We start from the raw sequence: 22,463 nt of genomic DNA on the forward strand, positions 1-22,463 counted from the left end.
ACAAGCGTGTGGGATTTTTTATTTATTTTTTTAAAGGTTTTTCACTTAGGTTTAATAATAGGTTCTCCTGCCGTGTCGTTGCGCAAATATTTTATGTGGCGCGCTCGTTTCTCGAGCTTGGCGCTTAGCATCAGTCTCCCCTTATGCGTTATTGTAAATTTATTACAGCGGTATATTATTGTGAAAAGCTTCTCATACAAGATGATTAAACCAAATTGTATATATTCTGATGATGATATCCGAGGCCAGGTAATCAATATTGACCTCAATCGATTGAAAAGATTTCGAATATAACTTGTTCTCCTTGGGCACCGCATCTTCAGGATTTTGGGCCTCGACAGTATTCACTACGGTTCGAATTGCAAAGTGTCACTAATAATAATGCTCGGGGTTGATGGTGCATCGAGTATCCGCGCCGGAGTTCTGGTATTTAAACCATTCCCCGACGTCAAATATAACGAGAGGTTACCATCTAACTTACAAGCGTGTTGCGTTTTTTTTTTTTTAGCGTTTTTCACATAGGTTTATTAAAGTGTCCTGTGTATGCTTTGTGTCGTTTTCAGTGTTTAGTGGTCCTGAAAAGGACCGTTTTATGTTGGATGGTGAAACCATTGATTACTAATTCAAAGCCATTTGTTGACGGAGTATGGATGGTTTGTATCTTGTTGTGCAAGGCTTAACGCGTCTGGAAACAAAACTGCATTTACCTCTGTTACCCACTCTATTATTGATAAGTGTTTGATTCTGTTATGTTCCCCGGCATCATCCATGGCTAGTTGTTCGTCTGTTCTCACTAGTATGACCGATAACGGGAGGGAAACATTTTCTTTGTCGGCGTCCATTATTCTTCTACGTTTGTTCGCAGCTAAATCTCTCTCCGTGGTTCGTGCTCGCATTGTTTTACTCGCATTTCTTCTTGCAACTGCTTGGCGAAGCGTAGTCTCAGAAAAGCAGTAGTGGCGAGCGGCTTCTTTCAGTGTATAAACACCATGTTCAACAGCGAGCAAAGCATTTTCCATGATAAATAAATAGTGAACCTTCTACAGGAGACAGGCTTGACGACTTGAATTGTTTCTATTTCAGGCAGGCAGACTTGAAGACTTGTATGGCTTCAATAGCGGGCAGGCTTGATGGCTTGTATGGCTTCTATGGCAGGCAGACACGTGTTCGTTGTTTGATGACTGATTGAATAGTGTTGAGGTTTTGATGCAATTCACCGGTATTCATATATTCCCTGGCACCAAATCCTGGCTCCTGAATGGACGAAAATTGATTAACTTGGCGAGACCAACCGACTCCATTCTTTACGATCCTTCGTAATAACTGTGTGGTTTTGAAACGTCTAATCTAATTCGTTTAGGGGACAGGTGACAACAAGCGCACGGTCAATTTAGCGCCGTCTCCTGTCATGTCCGATTGATGCGGCGGCCAAACCGGGGAGTCATTTACCCAAGTGCATAAGGAGAGCCGATACACGCTACGCGTGCGTGTGACGTACGCATGCATGCACCGAGCCAACTCAGAGCACGCAAGCGTTTTATTATTCATTAGCAACCCCCTCCCCCCCCCCTTAGAACCATATAGCGTTTTTAAATTTTTTTATCGTCACATTCTTTTAGCCCACCCCTTTCTTAGTAGGAATACATTTTTAAATAATTTTTTTAGCGTTTTTTCAACGATTTTTTAGTTATTTTTTTAATACGCGCGCTGAAAACCGAGTGCTCTACGCGTGCGCACTAAACGATTACGCTCACCCTTTTTTGATAAATATCATCGTTTTTTCGCCCGCTGTTCCAACCCGCGCGCGTTCCGCCCCTACGCTCTCCCACCTAGCATTTTTATTCGCATTTTTTAGCGTTTAATTAATCACTAGCACCCCTCTTACAACCATATAGCGTTTTTTTAAATTTTTTTATATCGTTTTTTCAAGTTATCTTTTTCGGTTTATAATGGAAACGCCTCTCATACAAGCGTGTGGGATTTTTTATTTATTTTTTTAAAGGTTTTTCACTTAGGTTTAATAATAGGTTCTCCTGCCGTGTCGTTGTGCAAATATTTTATGTGGCGCACTCGTTTCTCGAGCTTGGCGCTTAGCATCAGTCTCCCCTTATGCGTTATTGTAAATTTATTACAGCGGTATATTATTGTGAAAAGCTTCTCATACAAGATGATTAAACCAAATTGTATATATTCTGATGATGATATCCGAGGCCAGGTAATCAATATTGACCTCAATCGATTGAAAAGATTTCGAATATAACTTGTTCTCCTTGGGCACCGCATCTTCAGGATTTTGGGCCTCGACAGTATTCACTACGGTTCGAATTGCAAAGTGTCACTAATAATAATGCTCGGGGTTGATGGTGCATCGAGTATCCGCGCCGGAGTTCTGGTATTTAAACCATTCCCCGACGTCAAATATAACGAGAGGTTACCATCTAACTTACAAGCGTGTTGCGTTTTTTTTTTTTTTAGCGTTTTTCACATAGGTTTATTAAAGTGTCCTGTGTATGCTTTGTGTCGTTTTCAGTGTTTAGTGATCCTGAAAAGGACCGTTTTATGTTGGATGGTGAAACCATTGATTACTAATTCAAAGCCATTTGTTGACGGAGTATGGATGGTTTGTATCTTGTTGTGCAAGGCTTAACGCGTCTGGAAACAAAACTGCATTTACCTCTGTTACCCACTCTATTATTGATAAGTGTTTGATTCTGTTATGTTCCCCGGCATCATCCATGGCTAGTTGTTCGTCTGTTCTCACTAGTATGACCGATAACGGGAGGGAAACATTTTCTTTGTCGGCGTCCATTATTCTTCTACGTTTGTTCGCAGCTAAATCTCTCTCCGTGGTTCGTGCTCGCATTGTTTTACTCGCATTTCTTCTTGCAACTGCTTGGCGAAGCGTAGTCTCAGAAAAGCAGTAGTGGCGAGCGGCTTCTTTCAGTGTATAAACACCATGTTCAACAGCGAGCAAAGCATTTTCCATGATAAATAAATAGTGAACCTTCTACAGGAGACAGGCTTGACGACTTGAATTGCTTCTATTTCAGGCAGGCAGACTTGAAGACTTGTATGGCTTCAATAGCGGGCAGGCTTGATGGCTTGTATGGCTTCTATGGCAGGCAGACACGTGTTCGTTGTTTGATGACTGATTGAATAGTGTTGAGGTTTTGATGCGATTCACCGGTTTTCATATATTTCCTGGCTCCTGAATGGACGAAAATTGATTAACTTGGCGAGACCAACCGACTCCATTCTTTACGATCCTTCGTAATAACTGTGTGGTTTTGAAACGTCTAATCTAATTCGTTTAGGGGACAGGTGACAACAAGCGCACGGTCAATTTAGCGCCGTCTCCTGTCATGTCCGATTGATGCGGCGGCCAAACCGGGGAGTCATTTACCCAAGTGCATAAGGAGAGCCGATACACGCTACGCGTGCGTGTGACGTACGCATGCATGCACCGAGCCCACTCAGCGCACGCAAGCGTTTTATTATTCATTAGCAACCCCCTCCCCCCCCCCTTAGAACCATATAGCGTTTTTAAATTTTTTTATCGTCACATTCTTTTAGCCCACCCCTTTCTTAGTAGGAATACATTTTTAAATAATTTTTTTAGCGTTTTTTCAACGATTTTTTAGTTATTTTTTTAATACGCGCGCTGAAAACCGAGTGCTCTACGCGTGCGCACTAAACGATTACGCTCACCCTTTTTTGATAAATATCATCGTTTTTTCGCCCGCTGTTCCAACCCGCGCGCGTTCCGCCCCTACGCTCTCCCACCTAGCATTTTTATTCGCATTTTTTAGCGTTTAATTAATCACTAGCACCCCTCTTACAACCATATAGCGTTTTTTTAAATTTTTTCATATCGTTTTTTCAAGTTATCTTTTTCGGTTTATAATGGAAACGCCTCTCATACAAGCGTGTGGGATTTTTTATTTATTTTTTTAAAGGTTTTTCACTTAGGTTTAATAATAGGTTCTCCTGCCGTGTCGTTGCGCAAATATTTTATGTGGCGCGCTCGTTTCTCGAGCTTGGCGCTTAGCATCAGTCTCCCCTTATGCGTTATTGTAAATTTATTACAGCGGTATATTATTGTGAAAAGCTTCTCATACAAGATGATTAAACCAAATTGTATATATTCTGATGATGATATCCGAGGCCAGGTAATCAATATTGACCTGAATCGATTGAAAAGATTTCGAATATAACTTGTTCTCCTTGGGCACCGCATCTTCAGGATTTTGGGCCTCGACAGTATTCACTACGGTTCGAATTGCAAAGTGTCACTAATAATAATGCTCGGGGTTGATGGTGCATCGAGTATCCGCGCCGGAGTTCTGGTATTTAAACCATTCCCCGACGTCAATATAACGAGAGGTTACCATCTAACTTACAAGCGTGTTGCGTTTTTTTTTTTTTTAGCGTTTTTCACATAGGTTTATTAAAGTGTCCTGTGTATGCTTTGTGTCGTTTTCAGTGTTTAGTGGTCCTGAAAAGGACCGTTTTATGTTGGATGGTGAAACCATTGATTACTAATTCAAAGCCATTTGTTGACGGAGTATGGATGGTTTGTATCTTGTTGTGCAAGGCTTAACGCGTCTGGAAACAAAACTGCATTTACCTCTGTTACCCACTCTATTATTGATAAGTGTTTGATTCTGTTATGTTCCCCGGCATCATCCATGGCTAGTTGTTCGTCTGTTCTCACTAGTATGACCGATAACGGGAGGGAAACATTTTCTTTGTCGGCGTCCATTATTCTTCTACGTTTGTTCGCAGCTAAATCTCTCTCCGTGGTCCGTGCTCGCATTGTTTTACTCCCATTTCTTCTTGCAACTGCTTGGCGAAGCGTAGTCTCAGAAAAGCAGTAGTGGCGAGCGGCTTCTTTCAGTGTATAAACACCATGTTCAACAGCGAGCAAAGCATTTTCCATGATAAATAAATAGTGAACCTTCTACAGGAGACAGGCTTGACGACTTGAATTGCTTCTATTTCAGGCAGGCAGACTTGAAGACTTGTATGGCTTCAATAGCGGGCAGGCTTGATGGCTTGTATAGCTTCTATGGCAGGCAGACACGTGTTCGTTGTTTGATGACTGATTGAATAGTGTTGAGGTTTTGATGCAATTCACCGGTATTCATATATTCCCTGGCACCAAATCCTGGCTCCTGAATGGACGAAAATTGATTAACTTGGCGAGACCAACCGACTCCATTCTTTACGATCCTTCGTAATAACTGTGTGGTTTTGAAACGTCTAATCTAATTCGTTTAGGGGACAGGTGACAACAAGCGCACGGTCAATTTAGCGCCGTCTCCTGTCATGTCCGATTGATGCGGCGGCGAAACCCGGGGAGTCATTTACCCAAGTGCATAAGGAGAGCCGATACACGCTACGCGTGCGTGTGACGTACGCATGCATGCACCGAGCCCACTCAGCGCACGCAAGCGTTTTATTATTCATTAGCAACCCCCTCCCCCCCCCCCCTTAGAACCATATAGCGTTTTTAAATTTTTTTATCGTCACATTCTTTTAGCCCACCCCTTTCTTAGTAGGAATACATTTTTAAATAATTTTTTTAGCGTTTTTTCAACGATTTTTTAGTTATTTTTTTAATACGCGCGCTGAAAACCGAGTGCTCTACGCGTGCGCACTAAACGATTACGCTCACCCTTTTTTGATAAATATCATCGTTTTTTCGCCCGCTGTTCCAACCCGCGCGCGTTCCGCCCCTACGCTCTCCCACCTAGCATTTTTATTCGCATTTTTTAGCGTTTAATTAATCACTAGCACCCCTCTTACAACCATATAGCGTTTTTTTAAATTTTTTTATATCGTTTTTTCAAGTTATCTTTTTCGGTTTATAATGGAAACGCCTCTCATACAAGCGTGTGGGATTTTTTATTTATTTTTTTAAAGGTTTTTCACTTAGGTTTAATAATAGGTTCTCCTGCCGTGTCGTTGTGCAAATATTTTATGTGGCGCGCTCGTTTCTCGAGCTTGGCGCTTAGCATCAGTCTCCCCTTATGCGTTATTGTAAATTTATTACAGCGGTATATTATTGTGAAAAGCTTCTCATACAAGATGATTAAACCAAATTGTATATATTCTGATGATGATATCCGAGGCCAGGTAATCAATATTGACCTCAATCGATTGAAAAGATTTCGAATATAACTTGTTCTCCTTGGGCACCGCATCTTCAGGATTTTGGGCCTCGACAGTATTCACTACGGTTCGAATTGCAAAGTGTCACTAATAATAATGCTCGGGGTTGATGGTGCATCGAGTATCCGCGCCGGAGTTCTGGTATTTAAACCATTCCCCGACGTCAAATATAACGAGAGGTTACCATCTAACTTACAAGCGTGTTGCGTTTTTTTTTTTTTTAGCGTTTTTCACATAGGTTTATTAAAGTGTCCTGTGTATGCTTTGTGTCGTTTTCAGTGTTTAGTGGTCCTGAAAAGGACCGTTTTATGTTGGATGGTGAAACCATTGATTACTAATTCAAAGCCATTTGTTGACGGAGTATGGATGGTTTGTATCTTGTTGTGCAAGGCTTAACGCGTCTGGAAACAAAACTGCATTTACCTCTGTTACCCACTCTATTATTGATAAGTGTTTGATTCTGTTATGTTCCCCGGCATCATCCATGGCTAGTTGTTCGTCTGTTCTCACTAGTATGACCGATAACGGGAGGGAAACATTTTCTTTGTCGGCGTCCATTATTCTTCTACGTTTGTTCGCAGCTAAATCTCTCTCCGTGGTTCGTGCTCGCATTGTTTTACTCGCATTTCTTCTTGCAACTGCTTGGCGAAGCGTAGTCTCAGAAAAGCAGTAGTGGCGAGCGGCTTCTTTCAGTGTATAAACACCATGTTCAACAGCGAGCAAAGCATTTTCCATGATAAATAAATAGTGAACCTTCTACAGGAGACAGGCTTGACGACTTGAATTGCTTCTATTTCAGGCAGGCAGACTTGAAGACTTGTATGGCTTCAATAGCGGGCAGGCTTGATGGCTTGTATGGCTTCTATGGCAGGCAGACACGTGTTCGTTGTTTGATGACTGATTGAATAGTGTTGAGGTTTTGATGCAATTCACCGGTATTCATATATTCCCTGGCACCAAATCCTGGCTCCTGAATGGACGAAAATTGATTAACTTGGCGAGACCAACCGACTCCATTCTTTACGATCCTTCGTAATAACTGTGTGGTTTTGAAACGTCTAATCTAATTCGTTTAGGGGACAGGTGACAACAAGCGCACGGTCAATTTAGCGCCGTCTCCTGTCATGTCCGATTGATGCGGCGGCCAAACCGGGGAGTCATTTACCCAAGTGCATAAGGAGAGCCGATACACGCTACGCGTGCGTGTGACGTACGCATGCATGCACCGAGCCCACTCAGCGCACGCAAGCGTTTTATTATTCATTAGCAACCCCCTCCCCCCCCCCCGTAGAACCATATAGCGTTTTTAAATTTTTTTATCGTCACATTCTTTTAGCCCACCCCTTTCTTAGTAGGAATACATTTTTAAATAATTTTTTTAGCGTTTTTTCAACGATTTTTTAGTTATTTTTTTAATACGCGCGCTGAAAACCGAGTGCTCTACGCGTGCGCACTAAACGATTACGCTCACCCTTTTTTGATAAATATCATCGTTTTTTCGCCCGCTGTTCCAACCCGCGCGCGTTCCGCCCTCTACGCTCTCCCACCTAGCATTTTTATTCGCATTTTTTAGCGTTTAATTAATCACTAGCACCCCTCTTACAACCATATAGCGTTTTTTTAAATTTTTTTATATCGTTTTTTCAAGTTATCTTTTTCGGTTTATAATGGAAACGCCTCTCATACAAGCGTGTGGGATTTTTTATTTATTTTTTTAAAGGTTTTTCACTTAGGTTTAATAATAGGTTCTCCTGCCGTGTCGTTGTGCAAATATTTTATGTGGCGCACTCGTTTCTCGAGCTTGGCGCTTAGCATCAGTCTCCCCTTATGCGTTATTGTAAATTTATTACAGCGGTATATTATTGTGAAAAGCTTCTCATACAAGATGATTAAACCAAATTGTATATATTCTGATGATGATATCCGAGGCCAGGTAATCAATATTGACCTGAATCGATTGAAAAGATTTCGAATATAACTTGTTCTCCTTGGGCACCGCATCTTCAGGATTTTGGGCCTCGACAGTATTCACTACGGTTCGAATTGCAAAGTGTCACTAATAATAATGCTCGGGGTTGATGGTGCATCGAGTATCCGCGCCGGAGTTCTGGTATTTAAACCATTCCCCGACGTCAATATAACGAGAGGTTACCATCTAACTTACAAGCGTGTTGCGTTTTTTTTTTTTTTAGCGTTTTTCACATAGGTTTATTAAAGTGTCCTGTGTATGCTTTGTGTCGTTTTCAGTGTTTAGTGGTCCTGAAAAGGACCGTTTTATGTTGGATGGTGAAACCATTGATTACTAATTCAAAGCCATTTGTTGACGGAGTATGGATGGTTTGTATCTTGTTGTGCAAGGCTTAACGCGTCTGGAAACAAAACTGCATTTACCTCTGTTACCCACTCTATTATTGATAAGTGTTTGATTCTGTTATGTTCCCCGGCATCATCCATGGCTAGTTGTTCGTCTGTTCTCACTAGTATGACCGATAACGGGAGGGAAACATTTTCTTTGTCGGCGTCCATTATTCTTCTACGTTTGTTCGCAGCTAAATCTCTCTCCGTGGTTCGTGCTCGCATTGTTTTACTCGCATTTCTTCTTGCAACTGCTTGGCGAAGCGTAGTCTCAGAAAAGCAGTAGTGGCGAGCGGCTTCTTTCAGTGTATAAACACCATGTTCAACAGCGAGCAAAGCATTTTCCATGATAAATAAATAGTGAACCTTCTACAGGAGACAGGCTTGACGACTTGAATTGCTTCTATTTCAGGCAGGCAGACTTGAAGACTTGTATGGCTTCAATAGCGGGCAGGCTTGATGGCTTGTATGGCTTCTATGGCAGGCAGACACGTGTTCGTTGTTTGATGACTGATTGAATAGTGTTGAGGTTTTGATGCAATTCACCGGTATTCATATATTTCCTGGCTCCTGAATGGACGAAAATTGATTAACTTGGCGAGACCAACCGACTCCATTCTTTACGATCCTTCGTAATAACTGTGTGGTTTTGAAACGTCTAATCTAATTCGTTTAGGGGACAGGTGACAACAAGCGCACGGTCAATTTAGCGCCGTCTCCTGTCATGTCCGATTGATGCGGCGGCCAAACCGGGGAGTCATTTACCCAAGTGCATAAGGAGAGCCGATACACGCTACGCGTGCGTGTGACGTACGCATGCATGCACCGAGCCCACTCAGCGCACGCAAGCGTTTTATTATTCATTAGCAACCCCCTCCCCCCCCCCTTAGAACCATATAGCGTTTTTAAATTTTTTTATCGTCACATTCTTTTAGCCCACCCCTTTCTTAGTAGGAATACATTTTTAAATAATTTTTTTAGCGTTTTTTCAACGATTTTTTAGTTATTTTTTTAATACGCGCGCTGAAAACCGAGTGCTCTACGCGTGCGCACTAAACGATTACGCTCACCCTTTTTTGATAAATATCATCGTTTTTTCGCCCGCTGTTCCAACCCGCGCGCGTTCCGCCCCTACGCTCTCCCACCTAGCATTTTTATTCGCATTTTTTAGCGTTTAATTAATCACTAGCACCCCTCTTACAACCATATAGCGTTTTTTTAAATTTTTTCATATCGTTTTTTCAAGTTATCTTTTTCGGTTTATAATGGAAACGCCTCTCATACAAGCGTGTGGGATTTTTTATTTATTTTTTTAAAGGTTTTTCACTTAGGTTTAATAATAGGTTCTCCTGCCGTGTCGTTGCGCAAATATTTTATGTGGCGCGCTCGTTTCTCGAGCTTGGCGCTTAGCATCAGTCTCCCCTTATGCGTTATTGTAAATTTATTACAGCGGTATATTATTGTGAAAAGCTTCTCATACAAGATGATTAAACCAAATTGTATATATTCTGATGATGATATCCGAGGCCAGGTAATCAATATTGACCTCAATCGATTGAAAAGATTTCGAATATAACTTGTTCTCCTTGGGCACCGCATCTTCAGGATTTTGGGCCTCGACAGTATTCACTACGGTTCGAATTGCAAAGTGTCACTAATAATAATGCTCGGGGTTGATGGTGCATCGAGTATCCGCGCCGGAGTTCTGGTATTTAAACCATTCCCCGACGTCAAATATAACGAGAGGTTACCATCTAACTTACAAGCGTGTTGCGTTTTTTTTTTTTTTTAGCGTTTTTCACATAGGTTTATTAAAGTGTCCTGTGTATGCTTTGTGTCGTTTTCAGTGTTTAGTGGTCCTGAAAAGGACCGTTTTATGTTGGATGGTGAAACCATTGATTACTAATTCAAAGCCATTTGTTGACGGAGTATGGATGGTTTGTATCTTGTTGTGCAAGGCTTAACGCGTCTGGAAACAAAACTGCATTTACCTCTGTTACCCACTCTATTATTGATAAGTGTTTGATTCTGTTATGTTCCCCGGCATCATCCATGGCTAGTTGTTCGTCTGTTCTCACTAGTATGACCGATAACGGGAGGGAAACATTTTCTTTGTCGGCGTCCATTATTCTTCTACGTTTGTTCGCAGCTAAATCTCTCTCCGTGGTCCGTGCTCGCATTGTTTTACTCGCATTTCTTCTTGCAACTGCTTGGCGAAGCGTAGTCTCAGAAAAGCAGTAGTGGCGAGCGGCTTCTTTCAGTGTATAAACACCATGTTCAACAGCGAGCAAAGCATTTTCCATGATAAATAAATAGTGAACCTTCTACAGGAGACAGGCTTGACGACTTGAATTGCTTCTATTTCAGGCAGGCAGACTTGAAGACTTGTATGGCTTCAATAGCGGGCAGGCTTGATGGCTTGTATGGCTTCTATGGCAGGCAGACACGTGTTCGTTGTTTGATGACTGATTGAATAGTGTTGAGGTTTTGATGCAATTCACCGGTATTCATATATTTCCTGGCTCCTGAATGGACGAAAATTGATTAACTTGGCGAGACCAACCGACTCCATTCTTTACGATCCTTCGTAATAACTGTGTGGTTTTGAAACGTCTAATCTAATTCGTTTAGGGGACAGGTGACAACAAGCGCACGGTCAATTTAGCGCCGTCTCCTGTCATGTCCGATTGATGCGGCGGCCAAACCGGGGAGTCATTTACCCAAGTGCATAAGGAGAGCCGATACACGCTACGCGTGCGTGTGACGTACGCATGCATGCACCGAGCCCACTCAGCGCACGCAAGCGTTTTATTATTCATTAGCAACCCCCTCCCCCCCCCCCCCTTAGAACCATATAGCGTTTTTAAATTTTTTTATCGTCACATTCTTTTAGCCCACCCCTTTCTTAGTAGGAATACATTTTTAAATAATTTTTTTAGCGTTTTTTCAACGATTTTTTAGTTATTTTTTTAATACGCGCGCTGAAAACCGAGTGCTCTACGCGTGCGCACTAAACGATTACGCTCACCCTTTTTTGATAAATATCATCGTTTTTTCGCCCGCTGTTCCAACCCGCGCGCGTTCCGCCCCTACGCTCTCCCACCTAGCATTTTTATTCGCATTTTTTAGCGTTTAATTAATCACTAGCACCCCTCTTACAACCATATAGCGTTTTTTTAAATTTTTTTATATCGTTTTTTCAAGTTATCTTTTTCGGTTTATAATGGAAACGCCTCTCATACAAGCGTGTGGGATTTTTTATTTATTTTTTTAAAGGTTTTTCACTTAGGTTTAATAATAGGTTCTCCTGCCGTGTCGTTGCGCAAATATTTTATGTGGCGCGCTCGTTTCTCGAGCTTGGCGCTTAGCATCAGTCTCCCCTTATGCGTTATTGTAAATTTATTACAGCGGTATATTATTGTGAAAAGCTTCTCATACAAGATGATTAAACCAAATTGTATATATTCTGATGATGATATCCGAGGCCAGGTAATCAATATTGACCTGAATCGATTGAAAAGATTTCGAATATAACTTGTTCTCCTTGGGCACCGCATCTTCAGGATTTTGGGCCTCGACAGTATTCACTACGGTTCGAATTGCAAAGTGTCACTAATAATAATGCTCGGGGTTGATGGTGCATCGAGTATCCGCGCCGGAGTTCTGGTATTTAAACCATTCCCCGACGTCAAATATAACGAGAGGTTACCATCTAACTTACAAGCGTGTTGCGTTTTTTTTTTTTTTAGCGTTTTTCACATAGGTTTATTAAAGTGTCCTGTGTATGCTTTGTGTCGTTTTCAGTGTTTAGTGGTCCTGAAAAGGACCGTTTTATGTTGGATGGTGAAACCATTGATTACTAATTCAAAGCCATTTGTTGACGGAGTATGGATGGTTTGTATCTTGTTGTGCAAGGCTTAACGCGTCTGGAAACAAAACTGCATTTACCTCTGTTACCCACTCTATTATTGATAAGTGTTTGATTCTGTTATGTTCCCCGGCATCATCCATGGCTAGTTGTTCGTCTGTTCTCACTAGTATGACCGATAACGGGAGGGAAACATTTTCTTTGTCGGCGTCCATTATTCTTCTACGTTTGTTCGCAGCTAAATCTCTCTCCGTGGTTCGTGCTCGCATTGTTTTACTCGCATTTCTTCTTGCAACTGCTTGGCGAAGCGCAGTCTCAGAAAAGCAGTAGTGGCGAGCGGCTTCTTTCAGTGTATAAACACCATGTTCAACAGCGAGCAAAGCATTTTCCATGATAAATAAATAGTGAACCTTCTACAGGAGACAGGCTTGACGACTTGAATTGCTTCTATTTCAGGCAGGCAGACTTGAAGACTTGTATGGCTTCAATAGCGGGCAGACTTGATGGCTTGTATGGCTTCTATGGCAGGCAGACACGTGTTCGTTGTTTGATGACTGATTGAATAGTGTTGAGGTTTTGATGCAATTCACCGGTATTCATATATTCCCTGGCACCAAATCCTGGCTCCTGAATGGACGGAAATTGATTAACTTGGCGAGACCAACCGACTCCATTCTTTACGATCCTTCGTAATAACTGTGTGGTTTTGAAACGTCTAATCTAATTCGTTTAGGGGACAGGTGACAACAAGCGCACGGTCAATTTAGCGCCGTCTCCTGTCATGTCCGATTGATGCGGCGGCCAAACCGGGGAGTCATTTACCCAAGTGCATAAGGAGAGCCGATACACGCTACGCGTGCGTGTGACGTACGCATGCATGCACCGAGCCCACTCAGCGCACGCAAGCGTTTTATTATTCATTAGCAACCCCCTCCCCCCCCCCTTAGAACCATATAGCGTTTTTAAATTTTTTTATCGTCACATTCTTTTAGCCCACCCCTTTCTTAGTAGGAATACATTTTTAAATAATTTTTTTAGCGTTTTTTCAACGATTTTTTAGTTATTTTTTTAATACGCGCGCTGAAAACCGAGTGCTCTACGCGTGCGCACTAAACGATTACGCTCACCCTTTTTTGATAAATATCATCGTTTTTTCCCCCGCTGTTCCAACCCGCGCGCGTTCCGCCCCTACGCTCTCCCACCTAGCATTTTTATTCGCATTTTTTAGCGTTTAATTAATCACTAGCACCCCTCTTACAACCATATAGCTTTTTTTTAAATTTTTTTATATCGTTTTTTCAAGTTATCTTTTTCGGTTTATAATGGAAACGCCTCTCATACAAGCGTGTGGGATTTTTTATTTATTTTTTTAAAGGTTTTTCACTTAGGTTTAATAATAGGTTCTCCTGCCGTGTCGTTGCGCAAATATTTTTTGTGGCGCGCTCGTTTCTCGAGCTTGGCGCTTAGCATCAGTCTCCCCTTATGCGTTATTGTAAATTTATTACAGCGGTATATTATTGTGAAAAGCTTCTCATACAAGATGATTAAACCAAATTGTATATATTCTGATGATGATATCCGAGGCCAGGTAATCAATATTGACCTCAATCGATTGAAAAGATTTCGAATATAACTTGTTCTCCTTGGGCACCGCATCTTCAGGATTTTGGGCCTCGACAGTATTCACTACGGTTCGAATTGCAAAGTGTCACTAATAATAATGCTCGGGGTTGATGGTGCATCGAGTATCCGCGCCGGAGTTCTGGTATTTAAACCATTCCCCGACGTCAAATATAACGAGAGGTTACCATCTAACTTACATGCGTGTTGCGTTTTTTTTTTTTTTAGCGTTTTTCACATAGGTTTATTAAAGTGTCCTGTGTATGCTTTGTTTCGTTTTCAGTGTTTAGTGGTCCTGAAAAGGACCGTTTTATGTTGGATGGTGAAACCATTGATTACTAATTCAAAGCCATTTGTTGACGGAGTATGGATGGTTTGTATCTTGTTGTGCAAGGCTTAACGCGTCTGGAAACAAAACTGCATTTACCTCTGTTACCCACTCTATTATTGATAAGTGTTTGATTCTGTTATGTTCCCCGGCATCATCCATGGCTAGTTGTTCGTCTGTTCTCACTAGTATGACCGATAACGGGAGGGAAACATTTTCTTTGTCGGCGTCCATTATTCTTCTACGTTTGTTCGCAGCTAAATCTCTCTCCGTGGTTCGTGCTCGCATTGTTTTACTCGCATTTCTTCTTGCAACTGCTTGGCGAAGCGTAGTCTCAGAAAAGCAGTAGTGGCGAGCGGCTTCTTTCAGTGTATAAACACCATGTTCAACAGCGAGCAAAGCATTTTCCATGATAAATAAATAGTGAACCTTCTACAGGAGACAGGCTTGACGACTTGAATTGCTTCTATTTCAGGCAGGCAGACTTGAAGACTTGTATGGCTTCAATAGCGGGCAGGCTTGATGGCTTGTATGGCTTCTATGGCAGGCAGACACGTGTTCGTTGTTTGATGACTGATTGAATAGTGTTGAGGTTTTGATGCAATTCACCGGTATTCATATATTCCCTGGCACCAAATCCTGGCTCCTGAATGGACGAAAATTGATTAACTTGGCGAGACCAACCGACTCCATTCTTTACGATCCTTCGTAATAACTGTGTGGTTTTGAAACGTCTAATCTAATTCGTTTAGGGGACAGGTGACAACAAGCGCACGGTCAATTTAGCGCCGTCTCCTGTCATGTCCGATTGATGCGGCGGCCAAACCGGGGAGTCATTTACCCAAGTGCATAAGGAGAGCCGATACACGCTACGCGTGCGTGTGACGTACGCATGCATGCACCGAGCCCACTCAGCGCACGCAAGCGTTTTTATTATTCATTAGCAACCCCCTCCCCCCCCCCCCTTAGAACCATATAGCGTTTTTAAATTTTTTTATCGTCACATTCTTTTAGCCCACCCCATTCTTAGTAGGAATACATTTTTAAATAATTTTTTTAGCGTTTTTTCAACGATTTTTTAGTTATTTTTTTAATACGCGCGCTGAAAACCGAGTGCTCTACGCGTGCGCACTAAACGATTACGCTCACCCTTTTTTGATAAATATCATCGTTTTTTCGCCCGCTGTTCCAACCCGCGCGCGTTCCGCCCCTACGCTCTCCCACCTAGCATTTTTATTCGCATTTTTTAGCGTTTAATTAATCACTAGCACCCCTCTTACAACCATATAGCGTTTTTTTAAATTTTTTTATATCGTTTTTTCAAATTATCTTTTTCGGTTTATAATGGAAACGCCTCTCATACAAGCGTGTGGGATTTTTTATTTATTTTTTTAAAGGTTTTTCACTTAGGTTTAATAATAGGTTCTCCTGCCGTGTCGTTGCGCAAATATTTTATGTGGCGCGCTCGTTTCTCGAGCTTGGCGCTTAGCATCAGTCTCCCCTTATGCGTTATTGTAAATTTATTACAGCGGTATATTATTGTGAAAAGCTTCTCATACAAGATGATTAAACCAAATTGTATATATTCTGATGATGATATCCGAGGCCAGGTAATCAATATTGACCTCAATCGATTGAAAAGATTTCGAATATAACTTGTTCTCCTTGGGCACCGCATCTTCAGGATTTTGGGCCTCGACAGTATTCACTACGGTTCGAATTGCAAAGTGTCACTAATAATAATGCTCGGGGTTGATGGTGCATCGAGTATCCGCGCCGGAGTTCTGGTATTTAAACCATTCCCCGACGTCAAATATAACGAGAGGTTACCATCTAACTTACAAGCGTGTTGCGTTTTTTTTTTTTTTTAGCGTTTTTCACATAGGTTTATTAAAGTGTCCTGTGTATGCTTTGTGTCGTTTTCAGTGTTTAGTGGTCCTGAAAAGGACCGTTTTATGTTGGATGGTGAAACCATTGATTACTAATTCAAAGCCATTTGTTGACGGAGTATGGATGGTTTGTATCTTGTTGTGCAAGGCTTAACGCGTCTGGAAACAAAACTGCATTTACCTCTGTTACCCACTCTATTATTGATAAGTGTTTGATTCTGTTATGTTCCCCGGCATCATCCATGGCTAGTTGTTCGTCTGTTCTCACTAGTATGACCGATAACGGGAGGGAAACATTTTCTTTGTCGGCGTCCATTATTCTTCTACGTTTGTTCGCAGCTAAATCTCTCTCCGTGGTTCGTGCTCGCATTGTTTTACTCGCATTTCTTCTTGCAACTGCTTGGCGAAGCGTAGTCTCAGAAAAGCAGTAGTGGCGAGCGGCTTCTTTCAGTGTATAAACACCATGTTCAACAGCGAGCAAAGCATTTTCCATGATAAATAAATAGTGAACCTTCTACAGGAGACAGGCTTGACGACTTGAATTGCTTCTATTTCAGGCAGGCAGACTTGAAGACTTGTATGGCTTCAATAGCGGGCAGGCTTGATGGCTTGTATGGCTTCTATGGCAGGCAGACACGTTTTCGTTGTTTGATGACTGATTGAATAGTGTTGAGGTTTTGATGCAATTCACCGGTATTCATATATTCCCTGGCACCAAATCCTGGCTCCTGAATGGACGAAAATTGATTAACTTGGCGAGACCAACCGACTCCATTCTTTACGATCCTTCGTAATAACTGTGTGGTTTTGAAACGTCTAATCTAATTCGTTTAGGGGACAGGTGACAACAAGCGCACGGTCAATTTAGCGCCGTCTCCTGTCATGTCCGATTGATGCGGCGGCCAAACCGGGGAGTCATTTACCCAAGTGCATAAGGAGAGCCGATACACGCTACGCGTGCGTGTGACGTACGCATGCATGCACCGAGCCCACTCAGCGCACGCAAGCGTTTTATTATTCATTAGCAACCCCCTCCCCCCCCCCCCTTAGAACCATATAGCGTTTTTAAATTTTTTTATCGTCACATTCTTTTAGCCCACCCCTTTCTTAGTAGGAATACATTTTTTAATAATTTTTTTAGCGTTTTTTCAACGATTTTTTAGTTATTTTTTTAATACGCGCGCTGAAAACCGAGTGCTCTACGCGTGCGCACTAAACGATTACGCTCACCCTTTTTTGATAAATATCATCGTTTTTTCGCCCGCTGTTCCAACCCGCGCGCGTTCCGCCCCTACGCTCTCCCACCTAGCATTTTTATTCGCATTTTTTAGCGTTTCATTAATCACTAGCACCCCTCTTACAACCATATAGCGTTTTTTTAAATTTTTTTATATCGTTTTTTCAAGTTATCTTTTTCGGTTTATAATGGAAACGCCTCTCATACAAGCGTGTGGGATTTTTTTATTTATTTTTTTAAAGGTTTTTCACTTAGGTTTAATAATAGGTTCTCCTGCCGTGTCGTTGCGCAAATATTTTATGTGGCGCGCTCGTTTCTCGAGCTTGGCGCTTAGCATCAGTCTCCCCTTATGCGTTATTGTAAATTTATTACAGCGGTATATTATTGTGAAAAGCTTCTCATACAAGATGATTAAACCAAATTGTATATATTCTGATGGTGATATCCGAGGCCAGGTAATCAATATTGACCTCAATCGATTGAAAAGATTTCGAATATAACTTGTTCTCCTTGGGCACCGCATCTTCAGGATTTTGGGCCATAATAGAAGCAATTCAAGTCGTCAAGCCTGTCTCCTTGTTTTTCTCCTCCATTTTCCCTAAGTAATATTTATAAATAGTAGTTATTGATTTATAATCATAATTTATAAAAAAAATTGTATTACTTGGAGGTGGTTTGTATTTTAACAAAAATTCATGTACTGCATCATACAATTTAAGCAATGTGTCCAAAGTTAATGTTTTCATCCAAATTTTTCCAGAACCAAAATAAGAATCGTTATCTAATACAATATAAAAAAACATATCTTCAATACCGCATGCACGAACACTTGTCAGCTGTAATGAAACAAAGAAATATAATTATATGGTTGGTAAGATAATATATGCCTTGTTTGGGCTTAAAAGTACAGTGATAAAATTCAGGTCTATTCAACCGACCTCAGATGGGCGTACTTTTATTAATGAGTTAATACCAAAAAATATAAATGGATGTATAAAATACCTTTATATCCACTGATTTTTGTTCTATTGATTTTATTGGATAGTTTAATATTCTCACTTTTCCATCACTAAGATAGAGTCCTGTCTGGCCATTCAAAGTTTCAGTTATTCCTAATTCTTTAGGTAATATAGAGATATAACTAATAAAATCTGCAAAAGATTTCATTTTAACAACCAAAAAATAATGAAAATGTATACAACTAATTACTAGAAGCATCATGACCAAAGTCAGTATCCTGTTGTAAAGCCAACATGAGGCCCAACCACTCGTTCAGTTCTGTATCGCTATCAAATTGTATATACAAGGATTTTGCCTGGGTGTGCAAACATATTGATAACTTTTTAGTATGTTCATCTTCATGCTTTCCAATACTGATGCAAGACGTTAGTACCATTATTCTATAATAAAACGTGCAACAAGAGCATTAACAATATTTCAGCTAATACAGTAAAACCTCCTTATAACGGAATCGCACGGTACCAACTGATTTTTTCCGTTTAGGGGGAGTAAAATATACGTGATATAGGTATTTGGGACAGTTGTTATTTTTCGTTATAAGGAGAATTTCGTCTTATATAATATTAAGCGGGCTTTATACGTAGAATCTTTCCACCACTCCAGGAACGTACAGATTTGAGCAAAGGCTTAACCGTGCACAATCTTCAACAGTGAAATTCTTTCCCATGTGCTTTCCTTATTTTAACATTTGCTCAAAAGTGTATCCCGTCGATTCGAACGCATAAATGCGTGGTACGTAGAATGTTTGCAATTCCACCAGTCTTGAAGACATAACACATTCCAATCAGTTTAGACAGAAATTCTATCCCATGTGATAGTGCGGTCAAAATTTTATGTGTGAAGCCCGCTATAAATAATTTAATTCATATAGGTTGAAAGTTATAACATACCTTTTAGGTGATGCATAGTTTCTCCACTTTTTTTCGGTCTTATAATATTCAATACAATTTCTGCGTAGAACAAAAAATTTTTTTTTGTAAATAGCCATATTTTATGACATCATCAAAATTTTTGTCGGCCATCTGGTAGACACTTTTTAAACACATTCTGAAAATACGAAAATTTAGAATTAGAATTAAGACAATAGGAAATTAACCGTTGGTTTAGTACGTTATTAAAATAATATAATACGGGTAGGTAATACTTACAATCAAAGCGTTAATAAATTTTGACATTATGTTCTCAGGGTTCTGACCTTTTGAAAGTTCTACAATAACGTCTAAGTCTAACGTTGTAATTCCGTAGACAATATTAACATTAGCAATTAAAGAGTAAAGACCAATTCACTGAGTTAACATTAATACTTAAATCGATTTAATAACGGACGATATACGATATAAATTTGAATATCATTGTTGCCACTTTGCTGGAGCAGTGGAGCAGGAAGTTCCAAAGCGCATAATATAGGTCGACAGCCAATCAAGCATCTTCCGTCAGCTTCTTCAACAACAACTAAAATTGAAATCATACTATTTAATATTATATAAAAATAAAAGTAATTTAAAATCTTATATCATACCAATTGGTGATTGTAATCCTTCCAACAGATTTTCAGAATTAAAAACTTTATTAAGTTTATTAAATTCATAGACTTCAAAGAGAAGCCAGTTATTAGCCAACCTTCTCATGGGAACAAGTGATTGACCGCTCCATAGTCGTGACAACCTATGATCATGTCCTACGCGTTAGTTATTTTCTTTGTTTTGTAGTTTTTTTTTCGTTTATTCAACTGCACCTAAAAACATTTTAATAAAGAACATGTAAAAAACTACATTTGTGATTTAATGAGCATCTTTTGTTAAGTCTTTCACTTACTGTGGATAAATTAATAATTAATGGTATTCGGGTCACCACCTAAACACGTATCCTCGGACATGGGAATTAGGCTGGTGAGTACCAAATCGGCCAGTGATATTGAATCCCAAAAAGAAGCCAGTTATTAGCCAACCTCTCAGTGGGAACAAGTCATTGACCGCAGATAGTCGTGACAGTCTATGATCATGTCCTACGCGTTAGTTATTTTCTTTGTTTCGTAGTTTTTTTTCATTTATTCAACTGTACCTAAAAATATTTTTATAAAGAATATGTATTTATATAATAATTATAATGATGTGTACTTAATTTAATAATGCTTACGTTCCGTTCCTGACTAGATGGCACACTATTGTCATCACTTGTTGACGATATATTCACCCTTGGTGACATCCGTTTCCTGCGGGTTCTATTTGTTGGCTGCAATTAAAAATAAAAAAGGATGGAAAAACAATAAATAATTAAATAACAAAAAAATATTAACTTTTTTGGAGATTTTTGATTTGAATTAGGATATTTATTTTGTCCAATTATTATCGATAAAGCTTCCAGAGTAGAATTTTTCGGTTCAAAGCCTGGTAAGAAACTTCTAGATTCTCCATTGTTTATTCATTGAATCATTGTTCTGGATCTTTAAATTATTTATTTAGGTCGCCTAAGCACGTATCCACGGACATAGGAAATAGGCTGGTGCGTACCAAATCAGACAGTGATATTGAATCCCAAAGAGAAGCCAGTTATTAGCCAACCTCAGGAGCCTTTTTTTGTTTATCTTATCAAGTTCTACCCTGCATATATTTATTTGTATTTATTTATATTATTTATAATTGTACCTAAAAATATTTTTATAAAGAATATGTATTTATATTTATGTACTAACCTCTCAGTGGGAACAAGTCATTGACCGCAGATGGTCGTGACAGCCTATGCCCATGTCCTCCTCTTTAGTTGTCAGCAACTATCTCCTGTAACACAATACATTTCTAATTAATGGTGATTCTGTCTAATAATCTCCACACGTGCCCGAACATTTATCGTTACAAATTAATTTTTGGAAACACTTCCCAAGGCATTTATCGAGTAGATATTGAGAGTCCAGACTGAATTCTAAAATATTTTATTTATGTTTAATAATTCAGAAGCCAATGATCAAAGTTTTAGGGCGGCTTCTTTCAGTGTATAAACACCATGTTCAACAGCGAGCAAAGCATTTTCAATGGATTTCATTTTAACAACCAAAAAATAATGAAAATGTATACAACTAATTACTAGAAGCATCATGACCAAAGTCAGTATCCTGTTGTAAAGCCAACATGAGGCCCAACCACTCGTTCAGTTCTGTATCGCTATCAAATTGTATATACAAGGATTTTGCCTGGGTGTGCAAACATATTGATAACTTTTTAGTATGTTCATCTTCATGCTTTCCAATACTGATGCAAGACGTTAGTACCATTATTCTATAATAAAACGTGCAACAAGAGCATTAACAATATTTCAGCTAATACAGTAAAACCTCTTTATAACGGAATCGCACGGTACCAACTGATTTTTTCCGTTTAGGGGGAGTAAAATATACGTGATATAGGTATTTGGGACAGTTGTTATTTTTCGTTATAAGGAGAATTTCGTCTTATATAATATTAAGCGGGCTTTATACGTAGAATCTTTCCACCACTCCAGGAACGTACAGATTTGAGCAAAGGCTTAACCGCGCACAATCTTCAACAGTGAAATTCTTTCCCATGTGCTTTCCTTATTTTAACATTTGCTCAAAAGTGTATCCCGTCGATTCGAACGCATAAATGCGTGGTACGTAGAATGTTTGCAATTCCACCAGTCTTGAAGACATAACACATTCCAATCAGTTTAGACAGAAATTCTATCCCATGTGATAGTGCGGTCAAAATTTTATGTGTGAAGCCCGCTATAAATAATTTAATTCATATAGGTTGAAAGTTATAACATACCTTTTAGGTGATGCATAGTTTCTCCACTTTTTTTCGGTCTTATAATATTCAATACAATTTCTGCGTAGAACAAAAAATTTTTTTTTGTAAATAGCCATATTTTATGACATCATCAAAATTTTTGTCGGCCATCTGGTAGACACTTTTTAAACACATTCTGAAAATACGAAAATTTAGAATTAGAATTAAG

At 39.9% G+C, this 22,463-nt stretch overlaps 1 protein-coding gene across 1 annotated transcript; it reads right to left on the reverse strand.

Annotated features, from left to right (window-relative positions):
* Window positions 1-18,025: 18,025 nt before the first annotated feature.
* LOC107882640 (insulin receptor substrate 1-like) lies at window positions 18,026-18,867 on the reverse strand. The gene is made up of 4 exons (XM_016801268.1): window positions 18,681-18,867; window positions 18,474-18,622; window positions 18,136-18,307; window positions 18,026-18,069 (listed from the first exon to the last, which is right to left on the reverse strand). The coding sequence occupies exons 1-4, from the start codon at window positions 18,865-18,867 to the stop codon at window positions 18,026-18,028; spliced, it is 552 nt and encodes a 183-aa protein (XP_016656757.1).
* Window positions 18,868-22,463: the final 3,596 nt, after the last annotated feature.

This window comes from Acyrthosiphon pisum, chromosome X, assembly GCF_005508785.2.
Source record: "Acyrthosiphon pisum isolate AL4f chromosome X, pea_aphid_22Mar2018_4r6ur, whole genome shotgun sequence".
Classification (NCBI taxonomy): Eukaryota; Metazoa; Arthropoda; class Insecta; order Hemiptera; family Aphididae; genus Acyrthosiphon; species Acyrthosiphon pisum.

Excerpts from the sequence above, each read along its gene's own strand:
- LOC107882640 (XM_016801268.1), bottom strand. The coding sequence starts at position 18,867 with ATGGTACTAACGTCTTGCATCAGTATTGGAAAGCATGAAGATGAACAT. Across the intron at positions 18,623-18,680 it reads CTTTGGTCATGATGCTTCTA|ATTTTATTAGTTATATCTCT; the intron begins GTAATTAGTTGT and ends AATCTTTTGCAG. Across the intron at positions 18,070-18,135 it reads AAAATACAAACCACCTCCAA|GGAAAATGGAGGAGAAAAAC; the intron begins GTAATACAATTT and ends AATATTACTTAG.